The sequence below is a fragment of the Tursiops truncatus genome, chromosome 7, assembly GCF_011762595.2.
Source record: "Tursiops truncatus isolate mTurTru1 chromosome 7, mTurTru1.mat.Y, whole genome shotgun sequence".
NCBI classification, from domain to species: domain Eukaryota; kingdom Metazoa; phylum Chordata; class Mammalia; order Artiodactyla; family Delphinidae; genus Tursiops; species Tursiops truncatus.
The window spans coordinates 15,271,204-15,289,161 of NC_047040.1; the positions used below are offsets into that span (position 1 = coordinate 15,271,204).

At 40.9% G+C, this 17,958-nt stretch overlaps 1 protein-coding gene across 3 annotated transcripts in view; it reads right to left on the reverse strand.

Moving 5' to 3' along the window:
- Positions 1-8,135: 8,135 nt before the first annotated feature.
- MOGAT1 (monoacylglycerol O-acyltransferase 1) overlaps positions 8,136-17,958 on the reverse strand; it is a 33,877-nt gene continuing 24,054 nt past the window's right edge. For 2 of the 3 annotated variants that reach the window (XM_019923656.3, XM_033859660.2), the window contains exon 6: positions 8,136-13,904. In XM_019923656.3, coding sequence (XP_019779215.1) covers positions 13,750-13,904 — 155 coding nt within the window. In that variant the 3' untranslated portion in view covers positions 8,136-13,749. Of the gene's footprint in view, positions 13,905-15,913; positions 16,038-17,958 lie in introns of those variants that run through there. The other variant, XM_019923657.3, reaches the window with a different exon arrangement.

Below are 17,958 nucleotides of genomic sequence, written 5' to 3' on the forward strand. Positions count from 1 at the left end.
CTCAATTCTCTGACCATGTGGTTCAGGCAAACCAGCCGGCTCCATAACATCGCCGGCTCTAGGGAGGGACACTCAACCACACAGCCCAAGCCAGGCCAGTCGGCATATTCCAACCTCTTAACCACAGTGATGTGTTCAGGGGTGAACACATGATCCAAGTCAGTTCAGTGAGACCTGATCCTAGGGAAAAGAACAGGTCTTTTTCCTCTGGGAATGCTAAGCTGGTAGGATGTATGCCTGCAGCTGTAGGTGCCCATCTTACCACCATTGAGGGAGTCTGAGCATGAAGTCAACACAGTGGAGAGAAGAGAGGAGAGATGATGCAAGACTAGTTCTGATATCACTTGAGCATCTGGAATCGTGCCTGAAGCCCTAGACTCTGCAGCTACATGACTCAATACATTGCTTTTTATAAGAAGGAAGCATCAGATTACATAGATATGTATATATTATACATCTATATATTATCCATAGTATATATATTAGGATTATTTCATATTAAAGTGATACGTATATATTTAAATATTTATATAGAAATACGCAACATAATTATAAAATTAACTATGAAGTTCAAAAGAAAATAGAAAATGAACATGTAACATTTTAGAGATACTTTCAAAGAGAATAATCATTAGATCAGTGTATCTAACACATCACTCTCCTGTTTTAACTAGTATCTAGGGTAATTTTGTCTCTGAATTTTTATGAAGTTGATGCAAACAGACCTTTGAGGGATTATGCAAATGCTTTTGTTATAGTATCAATAATTTTCTGGTTACAGTTCTAGACTGTTCTAGAGTTTTCTCATGTAGAGTCTGATCCAGTTTTGCAGTCACTACAGGGCAACTTAAAACAAAATATGTAAAATATATAAGGCTTCCTGACCCAGGAAATCAGCAGTACAGATTTCCTGAGTTAAATGAATCTGGTAAACGTCACTGTGTTCATGACAAGGAACATGACTGGGAAGCAGGTGCTTTTTGTTGATCTCAGGAAAATTAATGTCTGCTTGATAGATCGAACACGTCAGCACTTTTCAATAATCTGTATTCAAGGTATAGGGCCTATTTGCTGCAGCACGTGGTGGGCCTTCCAAAGCCATTCACACCCTTCTCTCACACAGAGGACTGGGGTTCTGTGTTTGTATAGCCCAGGAGCCAAGGATGATTTCCACACTTCTAAATGGTGGAAGAAAGATCAAAAGAAGAATAATACTTCATGAATATTACATGAAATTCACAATTCATTGCTCACAACTAAAGCTGTATTGGAACACAGTCACATTAATTCACGTACACATTATCTATAGCTGCTTTTGCATCACACGGCAGAGGTGAGTAGTGGTACCAAATGGTCTGCAAAGCCTAACATATTTACTGTCTCAGTCTTCAAGTTTGCTGACCCCTGCTACAGAGAATGGAAAGTCAATACTCACTTTCCCAGAGATATTTGTAAGAGGAGGGGAAAACCATGTGTCCCAGTTCTGACCAATAAAATGTCAAGGAAAGTTTGTAAGAGGGATGGTAGAAAAGATAGAGTAGATCCTAATAAAGTAAAAGAAGAGAGTCGATTCCTCTCTCCTTCTTCCTGCCTTAAACACAGATGTGATGTCTGGAGCTGTGGTGACATTTTTGTGACCACGATGAAACAAGCACAAGGTTGACTGCATTTTTATCTGATATATTACTTTTTTGTTCAAAGATCTAATGCTTTCTTCGCTCTCTGGCGTTGGAATTGATTTGAAGCAGTCTATAGTTTTTCTAAACCTAGTCTAAACAATGGTCACTGGGGAAAGAATAACTTAGACAGATGCTTCCCATGGGAAACTTTCCATTTCTTTAGGAATTTGATTGTGGTCACGTAACCCCAGGCTCCAACTGAGGGGAGTTCAACTTTAGCCCGAGTTAAATCTGCCAAGGTACTTGGGGTGGGAAGGATATAAAACGTTTAAGAAGCTGCGTTCCAAAATTAAATGTGCTCATTTAACTGTGGCAAAGATGTAAAAGCATCAATCGCTGCTAGTTCCTACTACTCAGTGAATCTTCTATAAAAGAGAGGTAATTTTATTATTGTAAGTAAATACTCAGCTGCAATTTGGTATTCTTATATTCAAGTCTTCTTTTTATTAAGTTTCATAAGTGACCGTTTAGATCATGAAATCTCTAGCAGAGCTATTCCATCTATAGTCCTTCTGGGAGCAAGGGAGGACTTCCCTGGCAGTCCAGTGGTTAAGACTTCGCCTTCCAATGCAGGAGGTGCAGGTTCGATCCCTGGTCAAGGAGCTGAGATCCCCACATGCCTCACAGCCAAAAAAACAAAACATAAAACAGAAGCAATATTGTAACAAATTCAGTAAAGTCTTTAAAAATGGTCCACATCATGGGCTTCCCTGGTGGCGCAGTGGTTGAGAGTCCGCTTGCCGATGCAGGGGACACGGGTTCGTGCCCCGGTCCGGGAAGATCCCACATGCCGCGGAGTGGCTGGGCCCGTGAGCCATGGCCGCTGAGCCTGCGCGTCCGGAGCCTGTGCTCCGCAACGGGAGAGGCCACAACGGTGAGAGGCCCGCGTATCACACACACACACAAAAAAAGTGGTCCACATCAAAATCTTAAAAAAAGATTTATTTGAATGATATATATATATATTTATTTATTTATTTTAAATGAAATATATTGTTAAAATAAATATAAATTTAAAAATAATAGATTTATATATTTAACATGTATAAGGCAGAACAAAACAAAATAAAAACTTGGAGTAAATGCTATATAAAGATTAGGGCATTTTCTAATATTTCAGACCTCTAAGTATACCTGGAGTTTCAAAAGTCCCAGGGTCTAGGCACCCATTCATTTAAAATATTTTAGAAATCCATTATAGGAGAAAATAATTTCTCCTTGTAGAGAGAGAAAATGAAGCTCAGAAAAGATGGTCACAGTCACAGAATAACTCTCTCCACAGGACCCAGACTCTTGGGGAATACTCACTGTCATTAATTTTGAGGTCACTTGGACAAAAGAGGGCATTAAGGGGAACTCATGACAAAATCTCACTCAAATGTATGGTGACCTTCCAGGCCTTAAGCCCATCATTCACACTGAATTCCCAGTAGATGGGAAATTTCAGAGTATTATAGGCTATATAGCTAAGCTGGAATTATTCATTTTTCCAAAGTTTGGTTTAAAAGCTGTTATTAAAAGAAAAAAAAAAAGCCTCCCTGCCATCCCTCCTACAGGTTGAGGTAGCCACTCGCTCTGCCTTCCTGCCTAGGGTAGCTGACCATCCCACTTTGCTTGGGACTGAGGGGTTCCTAGGATGGGAGCTTTCACTGCTAAAACTGGGAAAGTGCTAGGAAAACTGTGACAAGTTGGCCACCCTATCCTGACTCCTCTGCTGAGATTCTCCTTTGTGCTCACCGAGGTCTTCCTCAGCTTTGCAAGCCCAAGGCGATTCCATTCCCTCCATGACTCCTCCCGGATCCCCCAGCCATAACTCATCTCTCTACATGGCCAAAGCTCTGGGCTGGTGCTGATTCTGTGACAGCTGCTTCCCTCTCTCTCCTGTAACACACTTTCTAATTATGGCCCCGTAGAGGGCAGAACATATGTCTTGTGCCTTGGTTCTTTTCATTGAGTCAGTGCTGGATCAACATTGTCAAATTGACTGGGCAGATGTTCAGAACTGGACCCCAAGCATCTTCCTCCATGCTGTGCCCAGACTTCTTGCATTTACTTGTAGAAATACAACTTGCAGCTCGGGCCTTGGCCCCTCCAAGAAAATCTTTGATTTGCCAGGAGATGCAGGAAATTGCGATTGAATCTAGTAACTACAAACAAATCTGAAAATAATTCTTCAGCGGATCCTTGCCAAATAATTCTGGCAGGAAACAACCCTGATGGAACTCAGTGAATTAGGAGAAAACACATTATATACCTCAGAGAGAGGATCAGACTGAAATTACTGCATGCCTCTGTTTCACAAAAACTAGAGCCCTGAGCAAAGAGACATCACAGACAGGATGGAAGAGAAATTTCCCCTTTGAAATAATGGCCCTGGGGCAGTTTCTAAGCCTATCAAGATGTGGAAAGGAAAATAATACCTGCAATAAAGTCAGGCCAAAATGATGTGGTAACAGCTTCAGAGCAATTCAAAAGTTCAGTACGAATAGTTCCTTATGAAAAGGGGTTTCTCTGGCCACAAATGACCACTCAGGCACACTGCTTTGCATAAGCTCTGTCATCTAAACATCTAAACTCAGCAAATTACGCTTAGCCAAATTATCCTGATGGTTTGTTTCACCGAACTCTTAACAGTAACCATGCAAATACATAGTTCTAATGGTCACATTGCCTAGGCAGATTTAAACACCATTTTACTATTCTGTTTTCACCTGACTATTTGATCTTTGGGCTAGTTGCTAATATTATCTGTCAATCTGGCACAGTATTGGGGGAAAAAATACTTTCAGCTAAGATTTTCAACTGTCCAGACGTCTAGGTAAGAGATAGTGGATTCCTAACAGTCATCAGGTAAATAGCAAAGATCCTTATCATAGTGGTCTGGTAGAGCTAAGAAAATGTGAACTACTAACGTAGGAATCACTCCTTCACGTTACCAGGAAAGGGCCAAGAAAAAGATAGACCTTCCTTCACTGGGGCACCATTTCTGAGATGCCATTTCACTCAGGCAGCACCAGATGTGTTCCTGTCAGCTGTTACTGAAATGAAAGTCCTCCAGGACAAGGACACACCATGGAATGGAATGTGAACAGTCCTTTAACGTAAAACGTAGAATCGTGACACGGCCTCCTCCTCGTGCAGCCCCATTGCTTTCTTATTAACTCTTCCTTACTTTCATGGTCCTTGACCTGACCACTGGCAAAAAGTAAGTTTCGTGGTTGCTTCTTGCAATTTTTTTGTTTGTTTGTTTGTTTTTCCGGACGCACAGGTTCAGCGGCCATGGCTCATGGGCCCAGCCACTCCGCGGCATGTGGTCTCTTCCCGGCATGTGGGATCTTCCTGGACTGGGGCACGAACCCACGTCCCCTGCATTGGCAGGCGGACTCTCAACCACTGCGCTACCAGGGAAGCCCTGCTTCTTGCAATTTAACTTACCCCTTCACTTCCTCTTATTTTTCTTTTTCCTGGATTATAGACAAAGTAGAAACCAATGTTTTGAAAAAAACCTGAATAACAGAGAAGATAGAAAAGGGGAGGAGTGTGGGTGGGATGTCTGATCAAGGTCTTCCCTGGTTGGGAAGGTCACCCCTCCCTCTGGAGCTGCAGTGCTTTTCAGGTGCAAATATGCTTGTGTCCTGGTTTGAAACAGTACACTATGTTGCAACTTCTGGAAACACTGTAGTGTCACTATGCCATATCTCCTATGTTTACTGGTAATAATAACCGCACTAAGTTCAATCAACTATATATTATTCAAAATACCGTAAATCAAATCCACCTTTAAAAGTACAGCTAGTTTCCAAATGAATCACATTTACTTTTCTTCTGAGTGATTTAAAATTTCCTTTGTCTGGATATTATTTCAGTAACAGTAATGAATATATATATATAGCTATACATCAATGCCTCTATCTATAGCTATAGAATATATAAGCCCTTCTGCAAATCTCACTAAAATTATTTAATATGACTTACATTCCATATGCATGGATTCAACGTTATTTTAAACTTAAGCGAATTTGAAATTACAAATTATGTGATCCTGCTTTTATAGAGTCAACCAATCTAAGATAGATCACAGCATTCCTTTATTTCAGCATCACATGTAAAATGCCAGTATCAGGTCAAACTAAAGATCAAACTTCCTCTCCATCTTGAATTTTTTTTTTTTTTTTTTTTTTTTTTTGCGGTACACGAGCCTCTCACTGTTGCGGCCTCTCCCTTTGCAGAGCACAGGCTCCGGACGTGCAGGCTCAGCGGCCATGGCTCACGGGTCCAGCCGCTCCGCGGCATGTGGGATCTTCCCGGACCGGGGCACGAACCCGTGTTCCCTGCATCGGCAGGCGGACTCTCAACCACTGCGCCACCAGGAAAGCCCTCCATCTTGAATTTTTAAAGATGTTGTGGTGAGCTGGAGAAGACAGGGAAGGAGACGTCAAACAGGAGACATTTCTTCTTAAATGTGGAACATGCGGCAATTGTATGGAGAAAAATTTTAAAAGGTACTTAGGAACACACGTATACATACACACATGTGATAAAGAAAATGAATTTTAAAATACAGTTTGGAAGGGGGGAAGGGCTAAATTAGGAGTTTGGGCTTAACATACACATACTATTACGTATAAAATAGATAACCAACAAGGACCTACTGTATAGCACAGGGAACTATACTCAATAGTTTCTAATAACCTATAAGGGAAAAGAATCTGGGGCTTCCCTGGTGGCGCAGTGGTTGAGAGTCCGCCTGCCAATGCGGGGGACACGGGTTCGTGCCCCGGTCCGGGAAGATCCCACATGCCGCGGAGCGGCTGGGCCCGTGAGCCATGGTCGCTAAGCCTGCGCGGAGAGGCCACAACAGTGAGAGGCCCGCGTACCGCAAAAAAATAAAGAAAGAATCTGAAAAAGAATATATATATGACTGAATCACTTTGCTGTACACCTGAAACTAACTATAAATCAACTATACTTCAATTTAAAAAAATAATAAAATAAAATAGTTTGAAAAAATGATCTTTCCCCCACTAATGCTCTATGTAGTAAGTTTCCCCCCAAAATCAAGACTTTTAATTAAACAAGTATTCTTCATATAACATTTTAAACTTTGACAACAAATATTAGTCCACTGATGAAACTTCCTCACTCTGTCCTTTTAATGGCAAACACAACATTTTTCCATCTCACAATGGGTCCCCAGAGTTGTTCTCAGCGCTGAGAATGGCTGCCATGCCCACTGGGTTTGGGGAGTGGCCTGGAAATGTAGACGTTTTAGAATAGAATCACGTCTAGGTGGACCTATAAGGAATCTTCACAATCACGTCCCACCTCCTCATTTGATAGGTAAACAATACAAGGTCACTAACCCAGAGTCACGCAGCCAGTTACTGAAAGAGATGGCACACACCCCAGGGCTCCTGAGCTCTACACCCAAAGCATTGGCCCTGGCCAGAGGCCCTGGCATCATGTCTGAGCTCCACCGCCCGCCATCAGTGTTGCTTCCACTAGAGCTCTTAGCTGCTCTGAGCCCAGTTTCCTATGGGATAAAAATAGTACCAATCCATAGGGCTATTTTAAGAGCTAAATGCCATAACTCAAAGTACTCAGCCCTGAATCTGGCACATTGTAGGTGGTCAATAAATGTTGATGGTTATCTTTACATGATAATATTTACTTAGTCTTCAGCTATAGTATTAATAAAATACTGGGAAAAATGAAAGTCAAACAGTATTTTACACCATAATAAAACGGCGTGTTCTTTATCCAATAAAATACTTTAAAAGAGTACTGAAAACACCTATTTTGAAAAGAAACAGCAGAAACACCAACAGGTCTCAAAAATCAAGGTATAAACTTTATCATTCAAAGCGCTGGCATCAAAGGGAGGCCATTTCATTTCTGACACATTAAACAAAAGAATTTTTAAACTTCTTCCTTTATTTCGGCAAGTGTCTGATTGACTTGAGTTTAGAAAACGTCCTTATTGAGACATAATTCACATACCATAAAATTCACCCATGTAAAGTGCAGAGTTTAGGGGTTTTTAGAATATTCACAGAGTTGGGCAACCATCACCACAATCTAATTTTAGAACACTTTCATCATCCAAAAAGAAACCCAGTGCCCACTAGAAGTGATTCACTTGATTGAGAACCTGTACATTTTTTGACCGGCTTTTTAATATTTCTGGATCTGAGAGGTTTCACACTTACTCCAACCACATGAGACCACAGCAATTTCCTGACTTGTTTCCTCTCACTGCCCTCTGCTCATGCTTCACCCTGCACACCTGCACTTTTTCGTTAGCCCTGCCCCTGCTTTCTGTCTTGACTTTTATCCCATCACGTGAATTTAAAGGACTGACTCTTCAGTAGGAGAATTTGCAATGCTCACCTTTTCACTGCATTTCCCCTGCTTGTATTCATCCCCAAGTCCAAGTGAAACACCACACCCACACAATTATAACTTGAGCAGAAAACCCATTTATTGGTCAAAACTTTACAAACCAAGAGCTTTTAAAAAGCACACAGCCACACATCCAATAATGAAAATATAAAAATTCACCATCTCCTATAAAGAGTTTAACAAGTAATAAACTGTTATGCCCTAGTTTTGAATGATATAAAGGAGGAGGCCTCATAGATAAATTTCTCTGATTTTTACTTAGAGATTTAAATTATTTCTTAAAAACACCATGATGAAAGGTCACTGTGAAGAAATTTCAGTAGCAATCTGTGTTTTATAAATAACAAGAAAGTGAGACAATCGTTTGAACTCACTACGTGTCTTGGAGGAACACAATCAAATGAGGATGGTACAGGGAAAGGAAAAGTCATCACATAAATCTGCATCTCCAACTAGATGTCATCACAAAGACAGAAAAAAGGCCAGGGAGAGACCACAGAGATAGAGCCAGAAGGAACCTCGGAGATCATTCACTCCTAACTCTATTTACATAGGAAGCCACCGAGCCCACATCACACAGCCAATTAGTGGAAGGCCAGAGGCTAAAGGACGATTTGAACATAGAAGCCTGGAGAGCAGAAAAGAATGGGATAGTTACTTTCTCTGGTTGTCTCAACATGACTGCATCCCCATAAAAGAGGGATTGAAATCCAACCAGCAAGACCTTAAGCTCCAAGTTGGTTTGGAAATGGAATAGGAGAGAATCACGCCAATTCCCAATGCCTTCGGGAATACAAGGAAGGTCGGATTTATCTTTATTCTCAAGAGAGCCTAAGATAATTCATAACCAGAATCTAAGAGCTATTAAAAAAAAAAAGCAGCTGTGACAAGCCAGCTGGAGGAAGCTGAAGCCAAAATGGACTGGGGCTTGGAGCAGACTGTGAGGTGACAGAAACTCTGCTTGCTCCCCTGTCTGAGGTTCTGTCACCCGCCCTGGGCCTGAGGCAGCTTGCCCCATCCTGCTGCTCTTATAAGGCTCCAGTGGCTAAGCCTGTTGTTGGAAACTTGGGCTTTGCCCAGGACACATCACCAAAATAGCTCTTGCAAAAAGGAAAAGTCAACAATGCAGTGTACTGATCTCAAGAAAGGAAAACGTTCTTAATACCAATAAGACAGAGCTTGCTGCAGAGTTGTTAAATTCCTTGCCTTAAGTATATTTTTAATCGTACTCTACTTCTTTGACACTTTTGCTTTATAGGAGGATTCCTGGGTTTACTAATCTTCAGTCACAGAATAGCAGTACCTCCTGTTCAATCTGGAACATGGGGTCAGTTCCAATGCGTATTCAACCTCACTGGGGTTCAGCTGCTTCATCTGCAGAAGGAATATCTGACAGACTATGAAGTCCCTTCTAGCTCTAAAACTGGGCTTCCACGGCACCATCCGTCAAACTTCCTGGTCGATGCCTCAAGCATTCACGGAGATATGGCAGAAGTCTGCTCTCTTTGGGCCAGGATCGAAACACACGCAGGGCACCGTTTCTGCCACCGAGGCACTCATCACCCCATGGGTTAACTATGGATTGAGATCAAATTTCTTCTTCTCATAGAAGATTATTAAGGCACTAAGCTGATGGTGTTTGGGAAGGAGTAATTCAAATAACTAAAATATTGGGTTGGCCAAAAAGTTCGTTCGGGTTTTCGTAACATTGAAATCTAGAACAAACTTTTTGGTCAACCCAATACAAGGCATTAGAGAAATCCCTCTGTTTTAAATATAAAGAACTGCTTCCGTGTTTACCATCCTAGAGAAACAGGAGCAACGACTTGGTTATTTCGACACTGCCTTGTTTTTCTCCTTTAAAAAGATATACACATTCTACTAGAAGGAACTCTCCCAGCCCCACAAATAGACATTTTATCACCTAGCTTAGAAAAAAAAATATATATATATATGAGAACTAGCAAACTTGGGCTATTGGAGAAAACCAACCAGCTGACAGATCCCATCCACATTTTCTCCTGTTTCAGAGGAAAAGAAGATGAAGATAACGCACCACAAACATGTTTTCAGATTTATCACCAACTTGGCAGTCTGCACCCGTGAGGTAGTTTGGAAGAGACGCACAGTTACAGAAGTAAGGGCACTGAATCTAGATTCCACCTCCTGCGCTTCCCTTGACAGAAATATACCTTCTACTGGAAGTAGGGATTTTACTTTTAACCCTACACAAATAATAAAGGCTCACTCATCACCCCTGACTTATACAGACTTTGACTGTTTTCACAGTCCTGGTGAAGGGTTTGCATAAATCACGCAGCATCCCTTGCCCCGGTTCCCCTTGAGACAGAGCAAAACTGGTTGGCTTTCATAAGCACCAAAGCTGCAAACCTCATTGTGAACGTCACAGACCTAGCTGGGTAGGGACAATTTCAATACTTCTAGCTGCAAGACAAAGGAAATGACTCAGCCTGCACCTGGTGTGCAAAGGAAACAGGAGAAAGAGATGTCCAAATCAAATAGCATAAATGCACATTTTCTTAAGGCAATCTGCCCAGTTTCTCTTCCGGTGTTCTGGGGTTATTTCTGTTGTTGTTGTTGTTCTTGTTATTTTGTTTTGCTGTTTAAATTTTACATGCAATTATATATTAGATGAGAAGCTTTAAAGTTGAGGAGATCTCCATCCAACCATACTAGTGAATACAATACATGGCTCACGTTTGTGTTGTAGCAAAAATTCCTATAAAAATATTCATCTGCGGGCTTCCCTGGTGGCGCAGTGGTTAAGAATCCGCCTGCCAATGCAGGGGACACGGGTTCGAGCCCTGGCCCGGGAAGATCCCACATGTCGCGGAGCAACTAACCCCAGGAGCCACAACTACTGAGCCCACGCACCTAGAGCCCGTGCTCCGCAACAAGAGAAGCCACTGCAATGAGAAGCCCACGCAGCAACAAGGACCCAACACAGCCAAAAATAAATAAATAAATTTATTTATTTTAAAAATACATATATATTCATTTGCAGTCTGTAGGACTGTATGGAACTTACAACTATGCTTTGAGTTTATGAAAGGACTTCTGGCTTTGCTGGATTAAGACCTCTGGAGATCAACTCCCTAATACGTACCTGAAAATAAGATTTTATGTATGCCAAAATTAAAGTTGCCGATGTCTAGATTTTTTAAATGGCATAATTCTAAATAAATTCATCAGAGCAGAACTTTTCCCAGTTTTCAGGGCCTCTGCTTTCCACACATGGGCTTTAACTGCTTCCTAGACAATCCAGTGGAGGTTGGTGGTCATCTTGGCCCCCTCACTACTGAGTGTGAGATTAAAATTCATACCTTGTGAGATCGCAAAAGACTGTGTCATGAGATTTTCATAAACTTCTCCAAAGGAATGAAGTTCATGGATTTTATAATACTTAAAGGCCTTTAGTTGTTGTGGTTACTTGGGCCTCACAGCTCTGTCAGAAAGACTTACCCCTGACCAGCTAGGGCATAGTTTTATGTAAATGGCGCTCCTTTTACATTTGTTTGGTATTGAATAATACCAAAAAGGATTTATCGTCAAATTATCCACATCTATTAAAATAGGATGTGTCCTGGGAATTCCCTGGAGGTCCAGCGGTTAGGACTTGGCATTTTCACTGCCAGAGGCCAGAAAAAAAAAAAAAAAGAGAGAGAGAGAGAATAAAATAGGACGTGCCCTGTTCCCTGCTTTGATGAAAGAACTGATCTAATTTTAAGGCCTTGGGTCAGTGGCCTCCTGGACTGCTCAACCATATGAAGCCAAAGGGATGCTGGCCTAAAAGTCTTCTATAGAACAATTGAGAAGGTTCCCTTTTTCGTGTGTGAAATGCCTTTCTACTCACGGCATTACCCAGCATGACTGTGTTTTGCTGTTGCTACACCTAATCCAGGCTCTAGCCCAGGGCCTGATGTTTTAAAAATTAGGGGTTTTAACACATATTCACAGTAAGTTAGAACAACTCAGTAAAGTTGCCCCCAAATACTGAGAGTGGAGGAGGTATAGAAAGACATGTGGCAGTGGAGATCACTTGGAAACTAGATATTCTTCTTACTTACTGGATAATTACTTAATGCTTAGTGACTAATTCTCAGAAACCCTCCTCAACTTGCTCTTTACAAACCAGTCTGCGATACTGTCAATTACTGGCACGGGACAATCACACATAAATTACCTCCTTCGGAAAGTACGTCTTTTCTGAGAATAGGTTTCATACTATGGTACAGCTTAAAAAAATTCTTCACCTATGGCAAGGTTTGTGAGTCCACCTAGAAATACGCCCATTCAACAAGTACTTATTTCATGCCTACTACGTATCATGAGCTGACCCAGGCGCTAAGGAGACATCCATGAACAGGAAGGACAAGGATCCCGCCCTCCCGGACCTGACATTCTGGTTTAGGGAGAATCATATAACCGGAGTCAACTGGTCCCATCTCTCCAGAGGGCGCTGCCTCTCAGAGCTCATCTTACTCGAAGAGGCCATATTGGAAGACAATTAAAACCCCTCCTTTTACTGTGAAAACCTTTTGGAATTTCAATGCCTTAAAACCCGTCCAAAGCATGTCTTCCAAAAGACCTCCCTACCGGTAGCAAATGAACATATTTCTAAGCAAATGGCAACAATGAATATTTCTAAGCATAATTAGAAAAGAGAAGACATGCTGTCATCCACATGCGTTTCCATATGGTAGATTCATCCTGTTTCCAAAATGGCATTAAAATTCTGCAATATTGTATAAAAATGAGTTGGTTGATATGACCTAAAGGATCAAATTATCTAAGTCTTAAAAGTAACATTACTCACTAATAAATGGTCTGTTCAAGCAGAAAAAAAAATGGTGTCCTCCAGTTCTACATGGCAAGTTATATTACACACTGTCTCGTAAATGTTCCAGCTGTGCTGAACAACAGCTGTCATATTCAGTGAAAACGCCACATTAAGTTATTGTAATATTTAGTAAAGGGGTCTAATTATTTTTTTTGAAGCTGTCATTTTTTTTAAGCACATGAATAATTTTGGGGGTTTTTTTTGGCTGCGTTGGGTCTTCATTGCTGCGCACAGGCCTTCTCTAGTTGTGGTGAGCAGGGGCTACTCTTTGCTGTGGTGCGTGGGCTTCTCATTGCAGTGGCTTCTCTTGTTGCGGAGCATGGGCTCTAGGCACGCAAGCTTTAGTAGTTGTGGCTCACGGGCTCAGTAGTTGTGGCTCGTGGGCTCTAGAGCACAGGCTCAGTAGTTGTGGCGCACAGGTTTAGTTGCTCTGTGGCATCTGGGATCTTCCCAGGCCAGGGCTGGAACTCGAGTCCCCTGCATTGGCAGGTGGATCCCTAACCACTGCGCCACCAGGGAAGTCCCGCAAGTGAATAATTCTAAACCTTTTCTTAACCTGTAAAATAATTTTGACCTTCCCAAATGAGGAAGACGATTAAAAGGCTGATAATCATCTCCAACCTTACCCTACAGTCACCCACTGGATTTTTAGTTACCATAGATAAACATCAACATCTGTCACCATACATAATACTTCTCAGTTGCAAATCTGATTCCTTCATCAAAGAAAAAATTTAATTTATTTAAAATATTTGTTCTTTCAACGGGATATTCTCTCGCCCTCTTGCATGCCTTCGAGGAGGAGGGTTATCTAAAAATGAGAGTTTCATTTTCTGGAATACCATACTTCCCTTTGTGCTCCTCAAATAATTTCCTTAGCTCGTCCATATAGGTCTGATGCAACTCCTCAATCTGCTCTGGGGTTGGGTGCAGGGTCTGACGAACAGGGATTGGGCGGCCAACTGCAAAAACAGAGAATACATCATACATAAGAAATCAAAACCACTCCACCACAAACTACCACCTCTAATGGACAGCCCTAGAAAGATCTCCCAATCAGAATCTGTCAGGCCTGCCAGCTCCCATCCCTTTTTCCTTTTACTGGCTGCCTGCCGTAGTCACACCATCTCTTTTGGTAGCAAATAAAGAGCTTTCCTTCTTAGCAGACGCTGGATTGTCAGGACGCTTGTGGTTTTGACTTTGAGTCAAATGAACTACTGTGCTGGCTGCAGCTGGGAGATAAGAGGACATTGCTGTGTGTGCACGTCAGCAGCTCGCTCCTCTGGTACAGCTGACAGCCAGACCACAGTGCTCTATTATCACTGCCTGGGAAATCTTAGCTCATGAGGCAGCAGCCCTCTATTCTGGCTCTGTTTAATGTCATCCTAAAAAAATGAAAAGAATATATATCTTCACTGCTAAGTATCTGTACCAGAAAACATACATAATCACAAGGATTCCACTGTCTGTAATGGTGGAAAACAAAACCAACCAAAAGTATTAATAGAAAAACACATTAAATAAACCACAGACCATTCATTCAGTGGAATCCTAGGCAGCAATTTTTTTAAAAACTAAATGATATTTTTGTAACTGTGTATGGTGACTTACTGTGGTGATCATTTTACAATATATACAAATATCAAATCAACACTTGAAGCTGTTATATGCAATTATATCTCAATTTAAAAAATGAAATATATGTGTGTACACACACGGAGATGTCTAAAATGCTGTAGGTGGGGAAAAGTTGTAAAATAACATAGTATGATCCTATTTATTAAAAATGTCTCTATCTAGGTGCATTATAAGCTTTTAGTGCACTAAGCAAATCTACACTGATAGCCCTTACCTGGAGGGAGGGAGGTAGAGCTGGGGGAATTTACATTTTATCTGTATTGTATGAATTTTCTACAATGAGAAGGCATTGGTGTTATCTGTGTAATTAAAAATGAACTAATTAATTTTTTAAAACCTAGCAATTTCTACATGTATTTTAAGGCATTTATATAATAAATAACTTTTATCTCACTTGTGTCAGATTTTGAGAGACTAGATATACGTGGCCCCACCTCCTGCTGCCCTCAGTCCTCTCTGCTACTCATTGCGACCTCTGCTGGCCTGATGCTGCTACCGACGCCAGGAGTTGAAAAGGTACAGGATGTTCAATGAACGGCAAACTGCTGACTACATTTGATTAGCTTGGGCATGAGGTCAAATGGGGCTGTAGGTAACAGAATGGCACTCGCAGGGCCTCCTTTGCCCACCCGGAGTCTCCCCACGCTACATCCAAGGTTCGATCCATGTTAGTAACAAAAGGTGATTAGTTAAGAAGGTACCAGAGAAAGAAGGAAGTGATAAATAACAGTAGAAGGAAGTGTGACAATAGTATGGGAGGTAAGGGAGCACAGAGAAGGGAATGTATACACACAAACACACACACACATATATTATAATATATATTAAGAAGATATCTATCTATATCTATCTATATAATATATTATATATTAAGAAGATATCTATATCTATCTATATTTATATACAATGTTACACATAATCTATATATCCTATGTATAGATATATAACCTCCTTATCACAACATTAGTATTCTCAAATTGCTACGTTTTTAACCATATATAGCCTCAAGAAGCTCCTATACAGTTTTCCTTGAAAGCTTGGATGTCAAACATACATAGTAGACATCAGTCCTTTGTAATTTAACATTAACTATCTCGCTGTCAGTGTGGTTGACTTTTTTTTTTTGTTGCCACACAGCTTGCAGGATCTCAGTTCCCCGACCAGGGATTGAACCCAGGCCCAAGGCAGTGAAAGCACTGAGTTCTAACCACAGAATGGCCAGGGAACTCTCATGTCATTTGTGGTTGAGATACAGACTAGGAAGGCTGAAATGATGGGGTGGAATTGGGGGTTGGTGTTGCACGAGAAGCATCAGGCTAGACCAGATCCAGTGCTAGCTCACCAGCAGGTACACGGAGCTAGTAAGGAACTTCTTCTCTGGCCTTAATTTTCACACGTATGGAATAAAAGAGTAGGCAACCTTGAAGCTTCCATCCAGCTCTGATCTTTGTTGTTGTCTGAGGAAAGAAACTGAGAAATTTACGTGCTCATTGAGGAATCTACCTGCAAATCTACTAGCAAATTTGTGGTGTTACAGAAATAGCTTCTGTTTTCTTAGTGAAATTATCCCAAGGAGAGAGGTTAAGTGCAACTATTCTGGGTGGGAAGGGGGATTTATAAAGAGATACAGTGGTCCAAGAAGATGAAGAGTGTTGTTCCCAGCTTACTTCAATTAGGGCTTGTGAATTCTGAATTATTGAGTCTTATTTCCTGAGATATCCTACAGTTAATTCCAATCCTGTTCTTTTCCTATTAAGGGTTTTATTATATTTCAGATAGCTCTTCCAGAGAGCTCAAACACGCTCCTATAAATTGAATTTAGCATCATTAGATTTTTCCCTTTAAACTGTGAGACAAACACAGTCATACTTGTCTTTCTCTTATTTACCCACAAAGAAACTGAGATGTTGAAAGTTTCTAAACTATACATACACATACACAAAAACAAACAAAAACCAAAGGAAATGAAGATTTAAACCCAGCACTTCTGCCTCTCGTTACTAAACTAACCCAAAATTGGATTAGAGAGCAAGAACCTTTCTCAATTACTTTTTAGGGATACAGACAGAGGTAACAAAACAAAAACTTGCAAATCTGAGAAGGGTCCCCGGAGCCCTAGAAGACCAGAGTTCCCTCTCTCCACAAAAAGGAGATTTTTACTATCAAGGAGAAGAAAGCTGTCTTCCACATAAGACTGGGTTAGTTAGAGACTGCTGCCTGACTCCCTTTTTATAACACAAAGGAAAAACCAGCTGCATTAGATTGCTCTGGAGGTAGAACTCCTTGCCCTGGAAAAATCAGCTAACATCTACTTGTGGCAGAGTCAGGAATCTTAGCTCTTGTTTATGTTTCGGTGCTTTTTATAGCTGGCATGCTCCTTTGTTCCCTTTTCAATTCCATCCAACAATTCAGGATTAGTTATGTCTTTATTGCCTTACACAGCAGGCTTGCTCTAACTCCTGTGATGCTGTGCTGTATTTACCTAGATGGAGAATAAGCAGCTTCACGAGCTATTGTATTTGCAGCTGGAGAAGAGCTTGGAGATGGGAGTTATTTTCTTCTCATTGAGGCAAAGAGCTGGTATTTCTCAATAAGGAGCCTTTTTTCTATTTCTCTGTAATTGTGAACATTTTGCAGTTTTCTCTCTCTAATGGTCTCACATAGGAATTGCTCTTTCTTTAGATGCTACGTAGCCATACACAAGAGAGAGACCAGGCACAGAGCTGGGCGGAGTGGGATTTGGGAAGAGTCAAAACCTGGGTTCAAGTAAACCTCTGGCTTATGATGGAGTCTCAGAAGACGCCCAATGTAAGTATGTGTGTGTATAAGCGTGTATACATATGCACACACACACTCATGAACATTTACTGAGCACTTAATACATTGTACTGGGCACCATACTAATTCCTGTATTATTACCTCCTTTAATCCCTACTTTACAATTAAAATTTAAATTAGGATCCCCTTCCTTCCTTTCTATTTCAGAAAATCCATTAGCCTGCTTTTTTTCCCATTAGGATAGAATAATGACTTGAAACAAAATGGACTACTTTTGTCCTCAAGTGGTTCCAAACCAGTTTTATTTAAATAAGGTACATTCCCTTCCCTAACTTTTTTATCAAAAAAAAAAAAATTCAAACCTATAGAAAAAAATAACACAATGAGCACTTGCATGCTCTTCCTCTAGCCTCACCAGTTTTAAACATTTTGTGCACACACACACAATATGTATACGGATATACACACGTATTATTATTTTTATTTTTGTAGAACCATTTGAGAGTAAGTTGTAGACATCATTGATTCGATCATGCTATCTGCCTTAAAACTGCTCATGCTATAAAGACGAAGTTGAAAACCTATTCCAGCTTAAAGTAG